The following is a 17,693-nucleotide window of genomic DNA, read 5'->3' as shown; positions in this document are numbered from 1 at the left end:
GTTGTGGGTAAAGAAAGCCAAATAGACACCTAGGAACAATCTTTGGGGCCTAAGGTGAAGGACAGGATAATTTAAGGAAATATTGCTAGAAGAATGAGGGGAATTTAGGATGGAGGTCAGGGAAAGGAAATTCATGTCAGGAACTACAAGGACAGGGGAAAGATTGCCTTTAGGAAGAGTATTTAATGGCCTCAAAGACTAATCAGGACACTCTCAAACCAAAAAGTCTCTTTATTGATTGGTACATGACTCGAATGGCCCAAAAAAAAAAAAAAAAAAAAAAAAAAAGAGAGAGGCATTACAGTTGGGGTGGGGACATGTTCCTTACCCCTTCCCTCAGCTCCTGACTCAGTACCCTCCCAAAAGTGTGGCTAAAATAGAGAAAATAGGGTTTGGGGGGGCCCCATATTCCAGAAGGAAGAGTGGGGAGAGAGGTGGCACTGACATATCCTGGGACTGGCCACAGGAAAAGGCCTCGAAGCCAGGAGCCAGGCCCAGCCTTAGGAGATCCTGTTCTTGGCTTTTCCCTAACCCTGAACTTCCACGTGTTCAACTGTGAAAAGGAGCTGAAGATCCTGGCTGCCCACCCCCGCTTCCTTTGAGGAAAGGGGATAGGTAATGGGAAATGAAGACCTTCTACCTCATCTGAGGAGGGAACAAAGGCCTATTTTTCCCTGGTGGGCTTATAGCTAAGATGTCTTCAGAGGCTCCTCCCGCTCTGTTGAAGGGAGCTAGTATTATGTAGGAAGGAGTAGGAAGGACTGTGGAAGGGGTGTGTGTGAAAGGGGGTTGTGAGACGAGTGGATCCAGCCCCTCTCCTATCCCATGCCTGCATGTTTGAGACAAAACAAAAAATACAGCAACAAACCAGGCTGCTCCCTTCCCTCCCCAATCCAAGAGGAGGAAGCCTCCCCTCCCTCCATCCAAGACAGCTGCTCTAGTGGAGAACTGTAAAGAATACACACATCGTGATGGTGGAAGATGAGGCTGGGATAAGAGTCACAAGTACTAGGAGGGCAGACCAGAGTCCAGACAACAGCAGGGGTTGTCACAAAGATGTGGCCCTTAATGATCTCATCCCTATACCATGGCGGGCCTTCCCCAACTTCAGTCACCCCAGAGAAAAAGGGGAGATGGCAATGTCTCCTTGGTCTGAAGCTCTCAAACTATATATGGTATGTATACCCTCCTGGCCCTCCTCACTCCCCCCTGGATCCTAGTCCCCCTACCCTCCCACCCTGCTTCCTAGGAGGAGGAAGGTAGCTAGGTTTTTAATGGGGAACGGGGAAACATGAATGATTTTTTAACTTATATTTTTAATAATATTATTTTTTTTTAAAAACTTGGAGCTGGGACAGGTGGTAGAAGGGAGAAGGAACCCAGATCAGCCACCTAGGGTAGGGGCATTCAAATAAGCCCCTAACTCTAGGCCCCTAAGGGCTGTGGGTATATACAACCCCAGGCTTAAAGGGGGTAAGTCAGGAGGAGAGGGAACCCAGAACCTGGGGTGAAAATGGAGGCAAATGCCCTGGAGATAGGGTGGAAGGGTCAGAAGATTTCTGAGGCCCAGGGTCCATGTAGGCATCCACATGAGTACCCCCTTCCCCCAAAAGGCTCTGCAGGGGCCAGCCCAACCCAGGGCCACTGGGGGGCAAATCTTGGCACCTGCCCCCAGTGAGTCAGTTCCTCCCTGAAGTGGGTGGATGGAGGCTGCCCATTTAGATGCTCAGTCTCTTCATTCTGTCTTCTGCTCCCTGGGGCTGCAAGGGGTGGGGCAGGCAGGCAGAGTGCTGGGTGGCCATGGCAGGGCCTTTACTGGGAGGCCTGTGACGTGGGGTTCTCCGATTTGCTTTCTTGGCTGGATGGAGGCTTGCTGTTCCAGGGGCTGTTGGCGCCCAGTGCAGGGGAGTTGTTAAAGCTGTCCTCGTCGTCAATGCCGTTGGCCGCGTCAAACTGGGTGTTCTCCAGCCGGGTGATGAGCCTCTCGTCCTCGTCCCCGAACTCCCCGCCCATCAGGGTGGGCTCCCCCACCACCATCACATCCTGAGAGTGGCGGAGGTCCCCAAACATAATCGGGGCAGGGGCTCGCCCGGCCCAGGGCGGTAGATAACCCCAGAACCCCCAGACCCATCCTAGAAGCTCAACACCTTCCCCCCTCCATTCCCATGTTTACAACCCCAATGCCTCTGACACCCTCAGCTCCTGTAATCCTTCTTACTGAGAGGCTCTAGAGCCTTTAGCCAATATCCCTTAGACTTTGGGAGGAAATATCAATCTACTTCCCTAGCTTCCTAATTCAGCTCACTCAGACTTCAGTGGGCTCCTAAACTTCTGTCCACATGTAGGAGAGAGAGAGAGAACAGATCATAACCAAGAGGTAGAGCTGTATGTGTGGCTGCATGTGTATTCTACATCTACAGCCTCAGTCACGACTGTACATTCCTCTATCAGTAGTGAGTGTATTTGTGATAAGATGTTCCTGTGGTTGTCTGCCCTGAATGCCTCTCTCTCTCCTTTTATACCTTATGTGCTGTGGATGAGTTTGTGAACCTAACTATGAATGTTCCTGCCAAGGATTCTCTCTTAAGGAGTCAGCTCATGTTGGCAGAGGGCACTAGGGAAAATTGTCTTTGCTTCTATGCTTGCTAACTTGCCGAGGCTTGGATAGGGGTCAAGGGTGAGTGGTAGGGCAGCCCAGAAGAGAGAAGAAAGCCGAGATGCTTACAGGTACCTGGCTGGAGAGGGCGAAGGTGCTGGCTGGGCTCTTCTTCTTACTGTTGCTGTTGTTGGTGTTGCCGCCCCCTGAGCTCATGGTGCTTCCCCCTGACATCTTCCGTTTCCTCCGTTTGCTGGGCTGTTGTCGTGCAGGTTCCGCTGTGCCAGGAAAAGAAACCTAAGTAGAAGCCGGGTGCAGTGGCTCACCCCTGTAATTCTAGCTACTCAGGAAGCTGAGATCTGAGGATCATGGTTTAAAGCCAGTCTGGGCAATACAAAGCTGTGAGACTCTTATCTCCAATTAACCACCAGAAAACTGGAAGTGGCACTGTGACTCAAGGGGTAGGTCAGTAGTCTTGAGCTGAAGAGCTCAGGGACAATACCCAGGCCTGCGGGAGGCAGTAGCCTTGAGTTGAAGAGTTTAGTGACAGCACCCAGCGTTCATGCCCCACGACCCTCCCTCGACCAAAAAAAAAAGTATGTTAAGTAGAACGGGGCCCTGGGTCCCCTGTTCTCCATTCTGGCTCCTCAGAAGCCTGAGCCTACCCCATCCTCAGTCTGGTAACCCCGAAGGATAGAAAATTTGATAGAATAAAAATGCAGCCTTGAAGCCAGGTACTGGTAGCTCATGCCTTTAATTCTAGCTAGTCAAGAGGCTGAGATCTAAGGCTCATGGTTCAAAGCCAATCTGGGCAGGAAAGTCTGTGAGACTCTTATCTACCAGAAAACTGGAAGTGGTGCAGTGGCTCAAAGTGGTAGAGCACTAGTCTTGAGAAAAAGGAGATCAGGGACAGTGCCCAGGCCTTCAGTTCAAGTCCCATGACTGACCAAAACAAAAAATAAAAAACGCAGCCTTAGAAAATTACATCAGGTCCTGGTAAGGGAAAGGCACTCACCAGGAGGTGCTACCATGCGCTGCCATTTCTGGAAAAGGCAGGTCTTGAGGCAATCTCGGGGGCTGAGGCTGTAGGTCTTGTGGCGGGACATGAGCTCCTGCATGGGCTCAAGTATCACACAGAGCTGGGAGTAGACAAGAACATGTCACAGAAGAGACATGTGACTGTGTCCAAACAATGCGGGTCAGAAATAGGTACCAGAAACTCACTCGGAGGTAGTTGAGAGTGGAATTAGATAGCCCACACCGGGTAATATTTTTGGAGAGCTGATCCAACATCTGGGGGTCCTGGGCCTAGATGGGGACAAAGAGAAGAACACTGACACCTGGATTGCATCTGCTCACTTCCCTCAGAGCTCATCTGCGCATTGTGATTCTCTAAGAGGGACTATAGCATTAAGCCTGTTTTTCAGATGAAGAAACCCTCATCTTCTCTCAAGGCAGGATCTTGAAATGACAGACCCAGTCTCCCCTCTGGGTGCTTGCCCTACCCCTTGTCTTGGGCCCTGCCCCAGACTCACATGCATGGCAAGGATGCTCCGGGGGATGAGCTCTCGGTGCTGTCGGATGCTGAAGTGCCATGTCTTTATCCGCATCATGTCATCAAACATGAACTCCAGGTACAACCGGCCCTCCACACATACCTGGGGACAGGCTTGTCACAACCCTGTCCCCTCCCCACACACATGAAAACATGCCTGTTATAGTTCTGCCCTTTGCCCTCAGCTCTTCCACGGCATACAATTCTGCTATCTGCACATCCATCTGGGTATGCAACTATCACAGCAACCCTACCCCATATCCCATGCACCTCTCATACCTGACCTTACACCTATCTGTGCACATGCATAGCTGTAACGCTTAAAAGATGCTTGTCCTCCAGCGAGGTCAGGGATACATTCATGCTATGAAGGCAGGCTCGTTTGCTGTATACCCATGGGGCCCAGAAAACAGACACCAATCAAATAAATGTCTGTTGAATATTGCAGTTTGCCTGCCCTCCCTTTTAATTTGACCATTTCCACTTATTCCTCCTTAAGAAATAGCTGAGTACATGCTGGGACAGAAGAAATCAAATCCAGGTGCCTGGTTACTCCACATCCTGCTGGGTTGCTGACCTGGGTAAACATGGGTTTGCCGTGTTGGGTCACCATGCTGCCCTGGTCACAGTCGAGGGACACAAAGTTGCTGTGGAATGCCTCCTTGGGGTGCTTAAGGACATAATACAGCTCCGTAGCACCCCCTTCAAAAATGCTGCGAAAGTAGCGTGGGATCAGGGTCCGGCCAATGGCTGTAGAGATGGGACACTTTTCAGGACTGAGGGACTTCAAGGAAGGGGTTAGGCAGATACCTTCCCTGCCATGATGAATCTCATGGCACCTCCTGATTCACCATCAGACTATAAAGCCACCCAGGAGGAATATGCCCTCAAAACAGGACCCCCCCACCCCCAACACTCACTGTATCTCTTTGGTCCATCTTCCAAGCAGAAAGTGATGGTCAACATGGCGTCATCCTCAAAGAACTCAGTTGTGAAAGCATCCCACCAGAGATTGTCACACTCCTAGAGAGCACAGACAGAAGAGTATGTCACAAGAGATCCCACAGGGATAGCCTGATAGACTCCACCCTCCCTCACTTTTCCCTTGGCCAAACCTCTGTCCAGTTCTGAAGCCGTTTGTTAAGCTCGAATATTCTGTAGTCAGTTTGGTTACCATAAGGTGTGTGCCTCCTGGAAAAGTTAAGAGGGGAGATCAGTAGGATCAGAGCCTTCCCATTGCTTCCCTTCTCCAGTAATGAAAAGCACATCACTTCCCACTGGATTCCACTTACCCAATCCCAGGCTCCAGGTATGTAGGCGGGTACATGGGAGTTGGGCTGTATAAGGGAAGAAGTTATGAGAATGGAGATGGAGATAGGAATTATTGAGGGGGGCCAGCCCCTCCCCCTTCCAAGTAGAAGACACCACTATGGTGAAAGGGACAAAGGTTAAGAAGTAAGCAAGGGACTCACCCCACATCCCGATCTAGCATGGTGCCGGGATGGAAGGGAGGGAAGGCGTTGCCGTTCGGGGGCTCCTTCGGTGAGTACAGCTTGAATGACTTTGAGGAACAACCTAATAAGCAAAAGAAAAGAAAATTCCCTGGGCTCCTCTAGAGAGCTCTCTTGGAAGACTGCTAGACTATATGGATTCAGAGTCTTTTGGAGCCTCCTACCCTGGTTCCAAGGGAGTACTAGGGAAGGAAGCACTTACCACTTCTTCTGAATCTGGCTCCTATTCTGTTTAACTAAAGGACTGGGAACCAGCCAGGTGCCAAAGGTTCATTCCTGTAATCCTAGCTACTCAGGAGGCTGAGATGTAAGAATCAAGGTTCAAAGCCAGCCAGGGCACAAAAGGACCTGAGACTCTTATGGGAAATGGGGCTTGCTTGGCTCAAGGGTAGGGTGGTAGCCTTCAGTTGAAGAGCTCAGGGACAACACCCAGGCCCAGTTCAAGCCCCATGACCCTCCCCCCTCCCCAGAAAAAAAAAAAGCATAGCTAAGTAGTAGATCAGCAAAAAAGCTGGGTGAAGCTGTGCACCAATGGCTCAAACCTGTAATCCTAGCTACTGGCTGAGGTCTGAGGATTATAGTTTAAAGCCTGATCAAGAATGTCCATGATGGGCCGGGAGTTTGGCCTAGTGGTTAAAGTGCTTGCCTCGCATGCATGAAGACCCGGGTTCGATTCCTCAGTACCACATACATAGAAAAAAGCCGGAAGTGGTGCTGAGGCTCAAGTGGTAGAGCTCTAACCTTGAGAAAGTCCAAGGACAGTGCTCAGGCCCTGAGCTCAAGCCCATGACTGGCAAAAAAAAAAAAAAAAAAAAAAAGAATGTCCATGACCCAGGCATAGTGGCTCACGCCTATAATCCTAGCTACTCAGGAGGCTGAGATCTGAGGATGGAGGTTCAGCCCGGGTGATAAAGAATATGAGACTCTTATCTCCAATTAATCACTAGAAAAATAGGAAGTAGGATTGTGGTTCAGGGGTAGGGTGGTAGCCTTGAGCTGAAGAGCTCAGGGACAGTGCCCAGGCCCAGAGTTCAACCCTCATGACCCACAAAAAAACAGCTAAAGATGCTGAGGCCTTGAGTTTAAACTCCAGGACACACCCATACCCACACACAAAAAAGTTGAGAACACAGGCCTTGAATGCAAACTCTCATGGATACCAGCACACACACATGCACATACACTCTCTGAGAAAAAAAAGAGGGAAAGAAAGAAAATAAATTGTGAGTACTCAGCCCTAATCTCAACCCACACTCAAGACCCTCTTTCTTTGAACCTTGAATAACAAAAGAGAAACTGAAGTGAGAAGAAATCATAGGATAAAGATCCAAACATTTTTAGAGTGTGGACAATTCCTTTTGTTATCCAGTTTCATTTAATCATCACAGGTAGCAGTGCTCATAGCAACATTGTGTTTGTATATATGCACTGTGCTGGCTGGTCCTAGGACTTGAAATCAGGGCCTGCATTGTCCCTGAGCTGTTTTGTTTAAGTCTAGCACTCTACCACTTGAGCCAGAGCCACCTCCCAGTTTTTTTTCTAGTTGTCCTAGCCTGGGGCTTGAACTTAGGACCTGCATTCTGTCCTTGAGTTTCTTTTTGTTCAATTCCAGCTTTTTGGTGGTCAATTTGAGATAAGAACCTTACATATTTTCCTTCCCCAGTCTGGCTTCCCAAGTAGCACAGCCATGGCATTTTTCTTGTTCCACAGATGAAGCAACTCATCTGCTTCAAAATCATAAAGAACTAAGATAGAAAAAGAAGAAGAAGGAGGAGGAGGAGGAGGAGGAGGAAGAGGAGGAAGAGGAGGAGCAGGAGCAGCAGGAGCAGCAGGAGCAGCAGGAGCAGCATCAGCAGCATCAGCAGCAACAGCTGCTACTACTATCTATGGCTTAGTGGTAGAGTGCCCACCATGCATGAAGCCCTGGGTTCTATTCCTCAGTACCACATAAACAGAAAAAGCTGGAAGTGGTGCTGTGGCTAAAGCCTTGAGCAAAAACAAACAAACAAACAAATCTCAGAAACAGTGTCCAGGCCCCGAGTTCAAGCCCCAAGAATGGCAAAAAAAAAAAAACCCAAAACAAACACCTACTATCTAAACAGGCATCCATGGCTCATTGCCTATAATCCTAGTTACTCAAGAGGCTGTGATCTGAGTGAGGATCACAGTCTGAAACAAGCCCCATACCCCCACTCTTATCTCCAATTAACCACCCCTAAAGTGCTAAAGTGCTAAAGTGCTAGAGCACTAGCCTTGAGTAAAAGAGCTCAAGGCAGAGTCTAGAGCCTGAGTTGGGGGTGGAAGGGAGGTGGACAGGGACACCTACTATCTGACAGAATGGACTGAAGCCCAGATATTCTGATTATCATATCCTCAACTACCATCCGACCCCTTTATTACCCTCTAGTGACCAAGGTAGGGAGGAGAAAGGGAGACTGGGAAAGCTTTCTGCCCCTCCTCCACCCTCAATTTTAGGAGGGCAGGGGATAGAAAGATAAAAGGGGTTCCGCCCACCAGATAACCAGTTTGGCCTAGGTCTCTCCCTCACTCCCATCAACTGCTGCTTCCTTATCAGCCCAGCCCCCACACCCACCTTGGGTAGAGTATTGTCTCCAAACCAGAAACCCAAGCCTCAGTCCCTTTTTTCTTGAGACTGGCAGTGAATGGAGGAGACTCCATTGGAACCAATTTTACTTCCACATGGAACACGGAGGGGTGGGGGTGCTGGTATTCTAGATTCCTGGGGTCTCAGTCTATAGGTAATTAGTAACTAGACAGAAATCATGGATGTGTATCTGGGCATGCATACATGCAGTCTCTTTTCCACCTCTTCCAGCAGCATATATGGTTCCTAGAATACTATTTTCGGACTTAATAATTAAATTCACAGTTGGGTAAGAGTCAGGTACTATTTCTCCTCTCTCCCAGAAAAGAAAATTCAAAGCATGGTCCCAAAGGTTTAGGTCCAGTGATATGTGGTTTCCCAGGTTTCCCAAATTTGACTGCATTTGGAAGGGTAGCTCTATGGTTTCATCTGTGACCCCTCTCCAAATTAGACACAAAATCTACTTTGTTCCTGAGGGAAAGAGACAAAGGAAGACCTTGTGCCAATATGTCATTTAATTCTCTCCCCAAAGGCCCCTCCCCACACTGTGGGCAAAAAGGGGTCCCAGAGGAGCCTAGACTACACAGTTCCTGAAGGTGCCAAAGAGTTGGAGCCTGTGTGTGCCTGCACATGAGTGTGTCTCATCCTGCCCAACAGGCTTCCATTCTCAGCTCGCCCCAACACGCCTACTAAGGGCTGGAACCCAGCAGCCCCAGGCAGAATGAGCATGGCTACAAAAAAGGCACAGGAGCTCTCATGAGCCATGTCCATATGCTCCAAGCACCACACACACTGCTTTCCCATGCCACTCTTGGACTCAGTCTGTCTCCAGCAAGAAATAGCCCCACCTAGCCCCCAAGTCCTCTCTACTCCACAGACAAGCAGACTAAGGCTACATTGGAAGCCCAAACTCAAGAAGTGCACCAGAGGATAGGCTTGGGCAGTGAACTCAAGAGCTGAAATTCTCAGGACTAGCCCCTGCCTCCTATAAGCCATCCTTTCCTTAAAAGCAGAACTTCCTCTCTCCCTTAGTTTCAAGGGTCCCTTGAAGAAAGAAAGTATATCTGAGTTTCTCTCCCATTCTAAAAAACATCTAGAAACCTTAGTTTATCTCTCCGGGAAAGCACAGTTTGGGGTTGGGTAACAGTTCTAAGACACTAAAGTCCAAAAGCTCTGGGGCCTCTATTTGCACCTCCAGTGAATGGACACAACAAACTCAATACCTCTCCAGAGCTAAAGCAACTCCCAGGAGCAACAGCACAAGAGGCTGGGAGTAGGAAGGGAAGGACATCACCCAGACCATCTGTCTCCCTAGCTGCTGGTCCCCTGCAGCAGGGGTAGGAGCAAAGTGGGGGTGGCAGTGAAGAGGATGTGCCATCCAGCCCTGGAGTTACACACACCCCTTCCTAGCAATCTAGGTCCCCTTAGGAAGTGCGAGAGAAAACAGAAGCCCAGAACTTACAAAGTTTTCTTAGGCTGGAAGCTGCAACCTGGGAGTAGCGGGTACCTCTAACTGGGCATTCCCATGATAACCAGCCTGACCTAAGGGCAGGCCCTCTCCCTTTAGGGGCTGATTACAGGTCAGGAGGCCTGCAGTCTAGGCCTCTCCAAGCTGAACACCTCTCCCACTTCCAACAAACCAGGCCTGGGCCAGAGGAGGGCCTTCCGCCCACCCCCAACAAGCTTGCAGGGTGCCCAGACTTACCTGGGAGAACTGAGGGGGCCAGGAGAGATGCGGGGACCACCTGGAAACCCAGAGAGACCCTGGCAGGGGTGAGGACTGAGGCGGGGCCAACTTCAGCCGCTCATGTCCCGAGTGGGGCAGACCGGCCTATACAGGAGGCTCCACTCCACCGGGCGCACAAAGACTCCCAGGCAAAGCCTCGGCCCGCCCCGCGGCGGCCACAGCCCGAGGGGAAAGTTACAATGGTCACTGGGCCGGGGCCAGGGGGCCAGGGAGCCTGCCTGGGGGGCGGGGGGCCGCGGGGAGTCCAGAGCCTTCTTTGTTTGCAAGGTTTCCCTCAACAATGGCTGCTCCGCTCTTTCCTCTCCTCCTCCTCCTCCTCCTTGGCTCTCCCCGCCGCCGCCTCTCGCTGCCTCTGCCTCCAAGCAGCCCGCCCGCCCTCCCTCCCCAGGACACGGGGCCCCTTCGCTGGGGCAGCGGGAGAGGCCGGGCCTGGCACTCACACTCACTCACTCACACTCACACACACAGACACACGCAGCTCCCGCCGGCTCCCTCCTTTCTCCCTTTCTCTCCCTCTTCTCCCCTCCCTTTCCTCCCGCTCCTCTCCGAGCCTCACTCCGAATGAGGCCCCAGGGCGGGCGGAGGGTGGAGCTGCCCCCGCCAGCCCCGCCCCCTCCCTGCAAGCTGGAGGAAGAGCGGAGGGAGGGGAGGAGGGACTGCTGAGAAAAACAAAAGAGGAGACCCGCAGACGGGATCCTGAGGATTGGGCCCTGAGAATTGGGTGGAAAAGAGGCGGGGGTGGGAGGAGCGGGCAGCAGCAGGATGTACCCCTACAGACTCAGGCGTCGAGCTCTCAGGGATGGGCAAGGCAGCCAAAGCCACAGGCAGGGGGAGGAGTATGCTGGCTGGCCTTAGCCGACTTCCAATATCTTCAATCCGCCCGCCAAACCTCCCCCAGTCTCTCTCCCTGGCTCCCGTGATCTCAGGTTGAAAGCTGGCCTGGACTGCCACTTTGTACTCCCCTGGTGAAATCCCAGAACAGCTGGGATGGGGAGGCTCTGGGGGCTATTTTTGACAAGAGACATTCTGACTTTAGCCTGTAAACACTGATTAGAAGGAAGGGGGAGGGGGGTTCACTCCAGGCTTCCCTGGCCTCCAATCCATCTAATTACTACCAACCCTGGGCTAAGACCCTTTCCCCACTACCACCCCTAAACCCCAACATTCTCAGAACCAGGAAAGGAAAATTTGCCCATATAAGCGTCTCCAGCAGGGGCCTAAGAAAGGGCTCCTAAATCTTCCCCAACACGTTGATTTAAAAAAAATTAATTAAAAAAGGAAACTGGTAACTATGGTAAAGTGTATTTTATCTGAAGGGAGAGGTGAAGAAGGATATATTTCTGAGCCTTGGATAGTGATCCAGGACTAACAACCTAGACAGACAGGAAAAAGAAAACACAAGGAAGGTGTACACGTGGGCACTCATGCAGGCAAACAGGCACACAAAGTGATCCAGGACTAACAACCTAGACAGACAGGAAAAAGAAAACACAAGGAAGGTGTACACGTGGGCACTCATGCAGGCAAACAGGCACACAAGCTTGCGCGCGCGCGCGCGCGCGCGCGCGCTCTCTCTCTCTCTCTCTCTCTCTCTCTCTCTCTCTCTCTCGGAGGTGCTATTTTCATTCTTCTTTGCAATTTGAGTGTCTCCTTATTCCCTATCTCCTTCCAACTATATTCACACGTAATCCCAAGCACAGGATTTCATATGGCATATACCTTGCTTGGCTGTGCAATAATAGTGGGGCACTGGTGGCTCACACCTGTAATTCTATCTACTCAGGAGGCTGAGATCTGAGGATCACAATTCAAGACAAATTCAAGACTTTTAGCACCAATTAACTGGCAACAATTTGAAAGTGGAGGTATCACTCAAGTAGCTCAGCATCAGCTTGGAGTGGAAGAAGCCAAGGAGACAGCACAGGGCTCTGAATTCAACTTTCAGTACCACGACCAAAGAAACTCTCCCCGCAAAAAAAAAAGAAAAAAAGACCTTTGGGGCCGGGAGTTTGGCCATATGGTAGAGTGCTTGCCTAAGACCCCAGTTCGATGCCCCAGTTCCACATACATAGAAAAAGCCAGAAGTAGTTCTGTGGTTCAAGAGGCGAGTGCTAACCTTGAGCAAAAACATGTCAAAGGACAGTGCTCAGGCCCTGAGTTCAAGTCCCAGGACTGGCAAAAAAAAAAAAAAGAAAGAAAGAAAGAGAAAAAAAAAGCCAGAAATGGTGCTGTGACTCAAGTAGAAGAGCTCTAGACTTGAGAAAGCTCAAGGACAGTGCTCAGGCCTTGAGTTCAAGCCCAGGACAGGGGAAAAACAACAAAAACCCTTTTACTTGGCTATTTGAACATTCTCTACACATAAAAAAATCTCTCACTTTTATGTAAATCACCATACATACTTTAGCCTGTGATATACTTAAAACCCTCAATAAGCGCAAACCCTGGACACATACATGCAAACAGATAAACATATAACAGAATTTGTGTTAAACCTTGATTTCTATATACACTGGGACCTGGAATACATATATGCACCTTGATCCCAATACATAACACCAAAACATGAATACAATACTCATACGTAACCCTGATCATGTTATATATACTCACCCCACACACTATTCTCCCTGAAACCTGCACATAATTCCTTATCAAAGCCAGTTAATACACAGCAACTTTCCTAAACACCGAAATCTATGACATCTGGCCAGACCTTGCAACATACAGCCTACCACTAGGGCATAAGATATTTCTACTGCCTAGAAAACTTGAAGCCCAACTATGGGTTAGCCACATACTCCTCCACTGACAGGGCAATTCCTGTCATTTGTCCCTTAAACTTTCCAAAGTATGTACATCAAGCAGTACCTTCAGCTTATACTCAGACACACATACATGGTCAAATATTCTAACTTGAAAAGATCACAGCCAAGAAGGACCCTGGACTTCCAACCCTAGTTTATCCAAGCCTAGCCCGGGGCATCTCAGCAATTCTTATTCCCTTCCCCCTCCAAGCCTCAAATGTCTGTCCACATGGGGATGGTGAAGTAGTAGGATTCTGGCTCCTGCCCAAAGTCCAGAGCTCAGAACCCCATCTAGTCCATCTAGTCAGATAGGAGCCACAAGGGCCCTCCCACTTCACTTTGAGAAGGAGGGCCCTTTAAACAAGATATATCAAGGCTCTGGTCTATCATACAAATACAAACATCAGTCGCTAAGCTTGCTGTAGCGAGTCTGCGCCTGCTCTGATCCAACTCTCCTAGTGCTCAGGGCAGGAACCACCCAGATAAAGGGAGCAAGTCCAAGTTAAAAGGCCCTAAAACTGATGTGTATGAGAGGGAAAATGACAATGGTGATGAGGGAGAAAAGCTGTGGGAGACTTCTTGCAGGAGAGAACCCATTCCTTCTGAAGGGGGCCTCAAAAGATAGTAGCCTGCCCTAGACCACAGAATGAAGTACCAGCAGTGCCCCCTGCCCGGGCCCCTGACCCAGGCCTCCAGTGTGCCTGCCCCCCTTCCTTTGTCTGTGCCCGGCCTCCCGTTGGCCTGGCTCTCTGCCATCCTCCTCTCCTGGCTCCCAGCCGACACCACTGCTGCCTCCTCCCCTCCCCCTCCTCTCTTCCTTAACCCTTCTGAGACACATGCTACCCCACACAAGCCCTGGCCCCTCAGCATCCTGCTCAGGGAGTTACCCCTTAGCAAAGCTTATCCCTGCTTCTGGCCATTTCACCCATGAAGCTATTTCCCACCCCAGAAGCACTAGGGAGCTTAAGTGTTGTCTGTATATCTTGTGGTCTTTCCGAGTGTGCATGTGTGTGGATCTGTGTGTGTTCTGGCTTCCCTCAGTCACATGTGTGGGGCATGTGCTGTCTCTGCTGGGCTGGGGGAGGAGGAGGAGCCAGGAGACAGCAGAGCACAAAGGAGAGACTCAGGCAGGCAGGCAGGCAGGCAGGCAGGCAGGCAGGCAGGCAGGCAGGCAGGCAGCAGGCTGCTTGCCAATGTCTAGGCCCTCACTCCAGGGCTGCTCAAGGTGGTAGTGGGGTCCTTGAGCCTAGACTGCTATATGATGTTCTGGGTTTAAACATGAGCTCCCAGCTTCCCATGCAATTCTGGTTCCCTCTCACATCTTAGTTCCGATCATTCCCCACCTCTCAAGCCCCTCCCTAGGTGGGTCTCCTTGAAGTGTAACCTCCATCCATCCTCCCGGCATCAATCCGACTTCTTTGGAGAAAAAAAAAAAAAGATGCTTTCTTTACACTAAGCTATCTTTTGTCCCCCTTTTCTTTAGCCAGACCACCAGACACACAAAAGGAACACGACTTTTGAAAAACTGACTGAAGTTCCCCCACCCCACACACACCTGGGTCTGGGTCTTATTCTTATTGTCCTCAAGGTATTTCAGAGAGACTGGGTAGAAAAACTTTCTTCTTCCCCCACTTGACCCACGGGTTGGAGAATAGGTCTCCAACCCCAGAGTCAATCTCTCATCCATTCACATCCCCTACCCTTTTCCACTAAGAACCAAAATAAGGACTCAGCCCTTGGTTTTGCTCTCCTGTGTGTGGTGATAGAGGGACAGGACCCAGGAGTGGGCCTACAGCACAGGCAAATCTGATCTAAAGTACTCAGCATGGACCAATTACAAAAGGAAAAATACATACTCAAACATACACACAAAACTGATAGGAGGAATGATGCAGTCAGACAGGATTCCAGGTTGGCAAGCTCTTTCCTTTTCCCCCTCTTCCTCACCCTTATGCATCAGGAGCCAGGGGTTTCTGCCCTGGAAAGCTCATGATCCTCAGACTCTCCTAGCCTTCCCACTGGGTCCCATGTCTCTTAAATGTCAGGCTGGCAGGCACTTGAAGCTGAAGCGTGTGCCCAGCCCAGCCTGGCCTGGCCTGGGTCACATGATTTTCAAGGAAGCTTCTGCACGGGCAGCTTCCCTTGGGGAAGAGAGTGTGTGAGTGAGTGTGTGTGTGTGTGTGTGTGTTTTAAGGGAAGGGTGCAGTGGGCCTCTCAGAGAACAGGGCATCTGGAAAGGCAAAGGGTCTACACCAAGCTAGATTCAGGAACACTTGACTTCCTAGAGAAAGCTAACTCCCAACAGGCCAAGAGGACCAATTTGAGGACCCAGTCTTGGAGATGGTAGCAGTGTTCTGAGACCCTCTGTTCTGGCTTTTCTGTTTCATCCTGGCAGCTGAAGTAGAGCCTACCCTCCTCCCACAAGAAAAGACTCACACACAGGCCATCCAAGAGCTGTTATTTGTTTGGGGGAGGTAGTGGTCTACACAGTGGTCCTCTCTCAAGTTTTCACTGGGGGAAAGGGAAGTAGTCAAGTATTACTACCCTAACAATTCTCTCCATCTCACTCCATCGCCTAGCCTACACAGGGCTGCCAGATTCCCCCTTCCCTCTAAGGCAGAGATGCCAGACCCAAAGGCCCAATTATCTGGCACCCCCTAGGAATACCTTCTGTCCCTAAGGAAAACCAACCTTCCCTGGCAACAGGCAGGAAGGATTGGAGGGGACAAGATGGGCCACAATCAATCCCCCCCCCCAACAACGTACTCAGAAACAGCCTGGGGGTTGGGGGAGAGGGTTCACAGTATATATGAGACAGTAAACAGCAAAGAAGGGGAAAAGGGGGCAACCCAAACCAGCCAATCACAACTCTATGATGACCCGAGGGGGGGGTCAAAAGTCCAGAGTCACTTTTGATTGGCTATCACATTGGAATTCTGGGAATTTCAGTCCCCCCACTCCTCCCAATTTAGCTTTCCCCCACCCCCATTACAAAAAAAAAAAACAAGCGATTCCTAGGTCCCCTCCCCTCCCCATGTAAAATGCTGCTGCACATTTACACAGATAAGAAAACCCTCCCTCAAATGAGGCCCCGTTTACCTCCTACCGCTTCCAACCCCCCCACCCCCCAGGCCTTCGATGCCCCCCACGTAAGTTCTCCTCAAACCAGATGTGAAGGGCTCACGAGAAGGTTGAGGGGGGGGGATCGGGTGGCCGCGCTCCCCACTCACCAGGACAGGCACAGCCCACTGACATCTTCACATCGCCCGCCGCTGGGGGCCCAGCCGAGTCACGGTGCCCGCCCCTCGCAGGGACAGGCCGGGCATGAGCTGTTGCCCCTGCGGCTCCCGCTGCCCTCACCGCCGGCCTGGTCCCCGGCCTCAGCCCGGTGCGAGCGGCCCCAAGCTGCAGTGAAGAGGCCTGTCAGGCGCCGAGCAGACAGGAAGGAAGCCAGGCAGGAAGGCGAGCTGCCTCTGCGTGTGTGTGTGCGCGCGGGTGTGCGTCCCCGGGAGTGTGTGTCCGTGTGTGCGCGTGCGTGTCTGTGCGCTGCCGCCGCTCACCCGCCCAGCCGCCGCCGCCGCCGCCCCCGCCGCCGCTCGGGCTCGCGGTCCCCCTCCGGCAGGCACCGACTCCTCAGCCCCCGCCGAGCTGGGCCGGGCTTTATTAATATGCTAATTGTCCTGCTTAGTGGGAGGGGAGAGCCGTGTCAAAGTGACCCGAGAGAGCGCGCCGGGAGCGACGGCGTGCGTGCGTGCGTGCGTGCGTGCGTGCGTGCGCCGCGCGGCGGGCGGGCGGGCGGGAGGCGAGGGGCCGTGAGCCGTCGGGAGCCGCTCGCCTGTGACGCAGCGTTAAAAAAAAAAAGAGAGACTGAGGCAGAGACCCCCCCCCAGAATGGAGCGTGAAGGAGAGGGCGGCGGGAGACGAAGTCTACTACTGCGTGTCTGTGCCCCTGAATCGCCGGTTTATCTAGCTGGAGCGGGAGGAGCCAGGGCCGTGAGGTGTTAGCTCGGTGCCCTCGCGCTCTTCCCCCCAGCCCCCTCCCTAGGGGAAAACTGTGAACCCCCGGCCCTAGCTCCGTGTGGTGGACACTCTGGGACCTCCGGCTACAGCCCCACGCTGTGTTCTCTAGGAAAAGCAACGTGTAGCCACATTTATCCTAAATTAACCACTCCCCTTTGGCCTGCTGAACCAGTTGGGACTGGTGCTAAAGGGTTAGTGTAATGGAGGGTCTACCCCTTTCCAGCCTCTGGGCCTTGGAACTGCGTTTTGCTGGGAGAGAGGGGTTGGCAAGGGGAGGAGGCAGCGGATGACCATTAGGTTGTACTGGGGGCGGGGCGGGGGTGTGGAGATATGCTAGACTTCTCGCCAGACACTTTTCCCTTCCCTTCCCCCCCCTTTCTCCTTCTAAACCTGGCCTCTTCTGTTCTCTGTTCGCTTTTGAGGGGTACAGAGAACAGAAAGCAGATCCCTCCAGTGCCCCCTACCTCTAGGAGCAGAGACCATGGGGGGCAGGGGAGAGGGGCTGGGAGAGAGATGTTGGAATAATTTGTGTAAGAAGCAGAAAGAACTCTCCCAAACCTCCTGGTACTCCTAAGATTCTCCTACCCAGTTCCTTGAAGGGGAGGGGCTCATCCTCAACCATTCCTAAAAGCCTGGCCCTAGCTGCCTCATAAACAGGAAATACCTAATAACTGAGAGGAGAGAAAGGGGAGAGGCCTGCAGGAGAGAGAGAGAGTGCCTGGAGTTGCCAGCTTCTGCCTTCTTTTTCTCAAGCTGGGTGGGCTTCGGGTTTTGTCGCTGAGGACCTGGTCCAGTAGCCCCTCCCTAGAGCATCTGGTCTAGATTGGATAAAGGGGAAAGGGGGGGGGGGGTCTT

At 51.6% G+C, this 17,693-nt stretch overlaps 1 protein-coding gene and 1 pseudogene across 4 annotated transcripts; one reads left to right on the top strand and one right to left on the bottom strand.

Moving 5' to 3' along the window:
* Positions 1 to 211: 211 nt before the first annotated feature.
* Ldb1 (LIM domain binding 1) lies at positions 212 to 16,295 on the bottom strand. 4 transcript variants are annotated; one of them, XM_090346015.1, is made up of 11 exons: positions 16,049 to 16,295; positions 5,624 to 5,726; positions 5,444 to 5,488; positions 5,267 to 5,342; positions 5,072 to 5,174; positions 4,729 to 4,901; positions 4,132 to 4,254; positions 3,821 to 3,904; positions 3,612 to 3,735; positions 2,726 to 2,874; positions 212 to 2,043 (listed from the first exon to the last, which is right to left on the bottom strand). In XM_090346015.1, exons 1-11 carry the CDS (start codon positions 16,071 to 16,073, stop codon positions 1,813 to 1,815), a joined length of 1,236 nt encoding a protein of 411 aa, XP_090202141.1. In that variant the 5' UTR covers positions 16,074 to 16,295; the 3' UTR covers positions 212 to 1,812. The 4 variants fall into 4 exon arrangements, with proteins under 4 accessions (XP_090202141.1, XP_090202142.1, XP_090202144.1 ...); XM_090346016.1 differs by having other exon boundaries at positions 2,732 to 2,874; XM_090346018.1 differs by lacking the exon at positions 16,049 to 16,295 and adding an exon at positions 9,973 to 10,052.
* On the top strand, positions 16,077 to 16,788 carry LOC150053909 (uncharacterized; annotated as a pseudogene).
* The last annotated feature ends 905 nt before the right edge of the window (positions 16,789 to 17,693 follow it).

Source organism: Megascapheus bottae, chromosome 15, assembly GCF_031878675.1.
Source record: "Megascapheus bottae isolate mThoBot1 chromosome 15, mThoBot2.hap1, whole genome shotgun sequence".
NCBI classification, from domain to species: Eukaryota; Metazoa; Chordata; class Mammalia; order Rodentia; family Geomyidae; genus Megascapheus; species Megascapheus bottae.
Note: the sequence above shows the minus strand (reverse complement) of the source record. Positions and strands in the feature narration are given on the sequence as shown.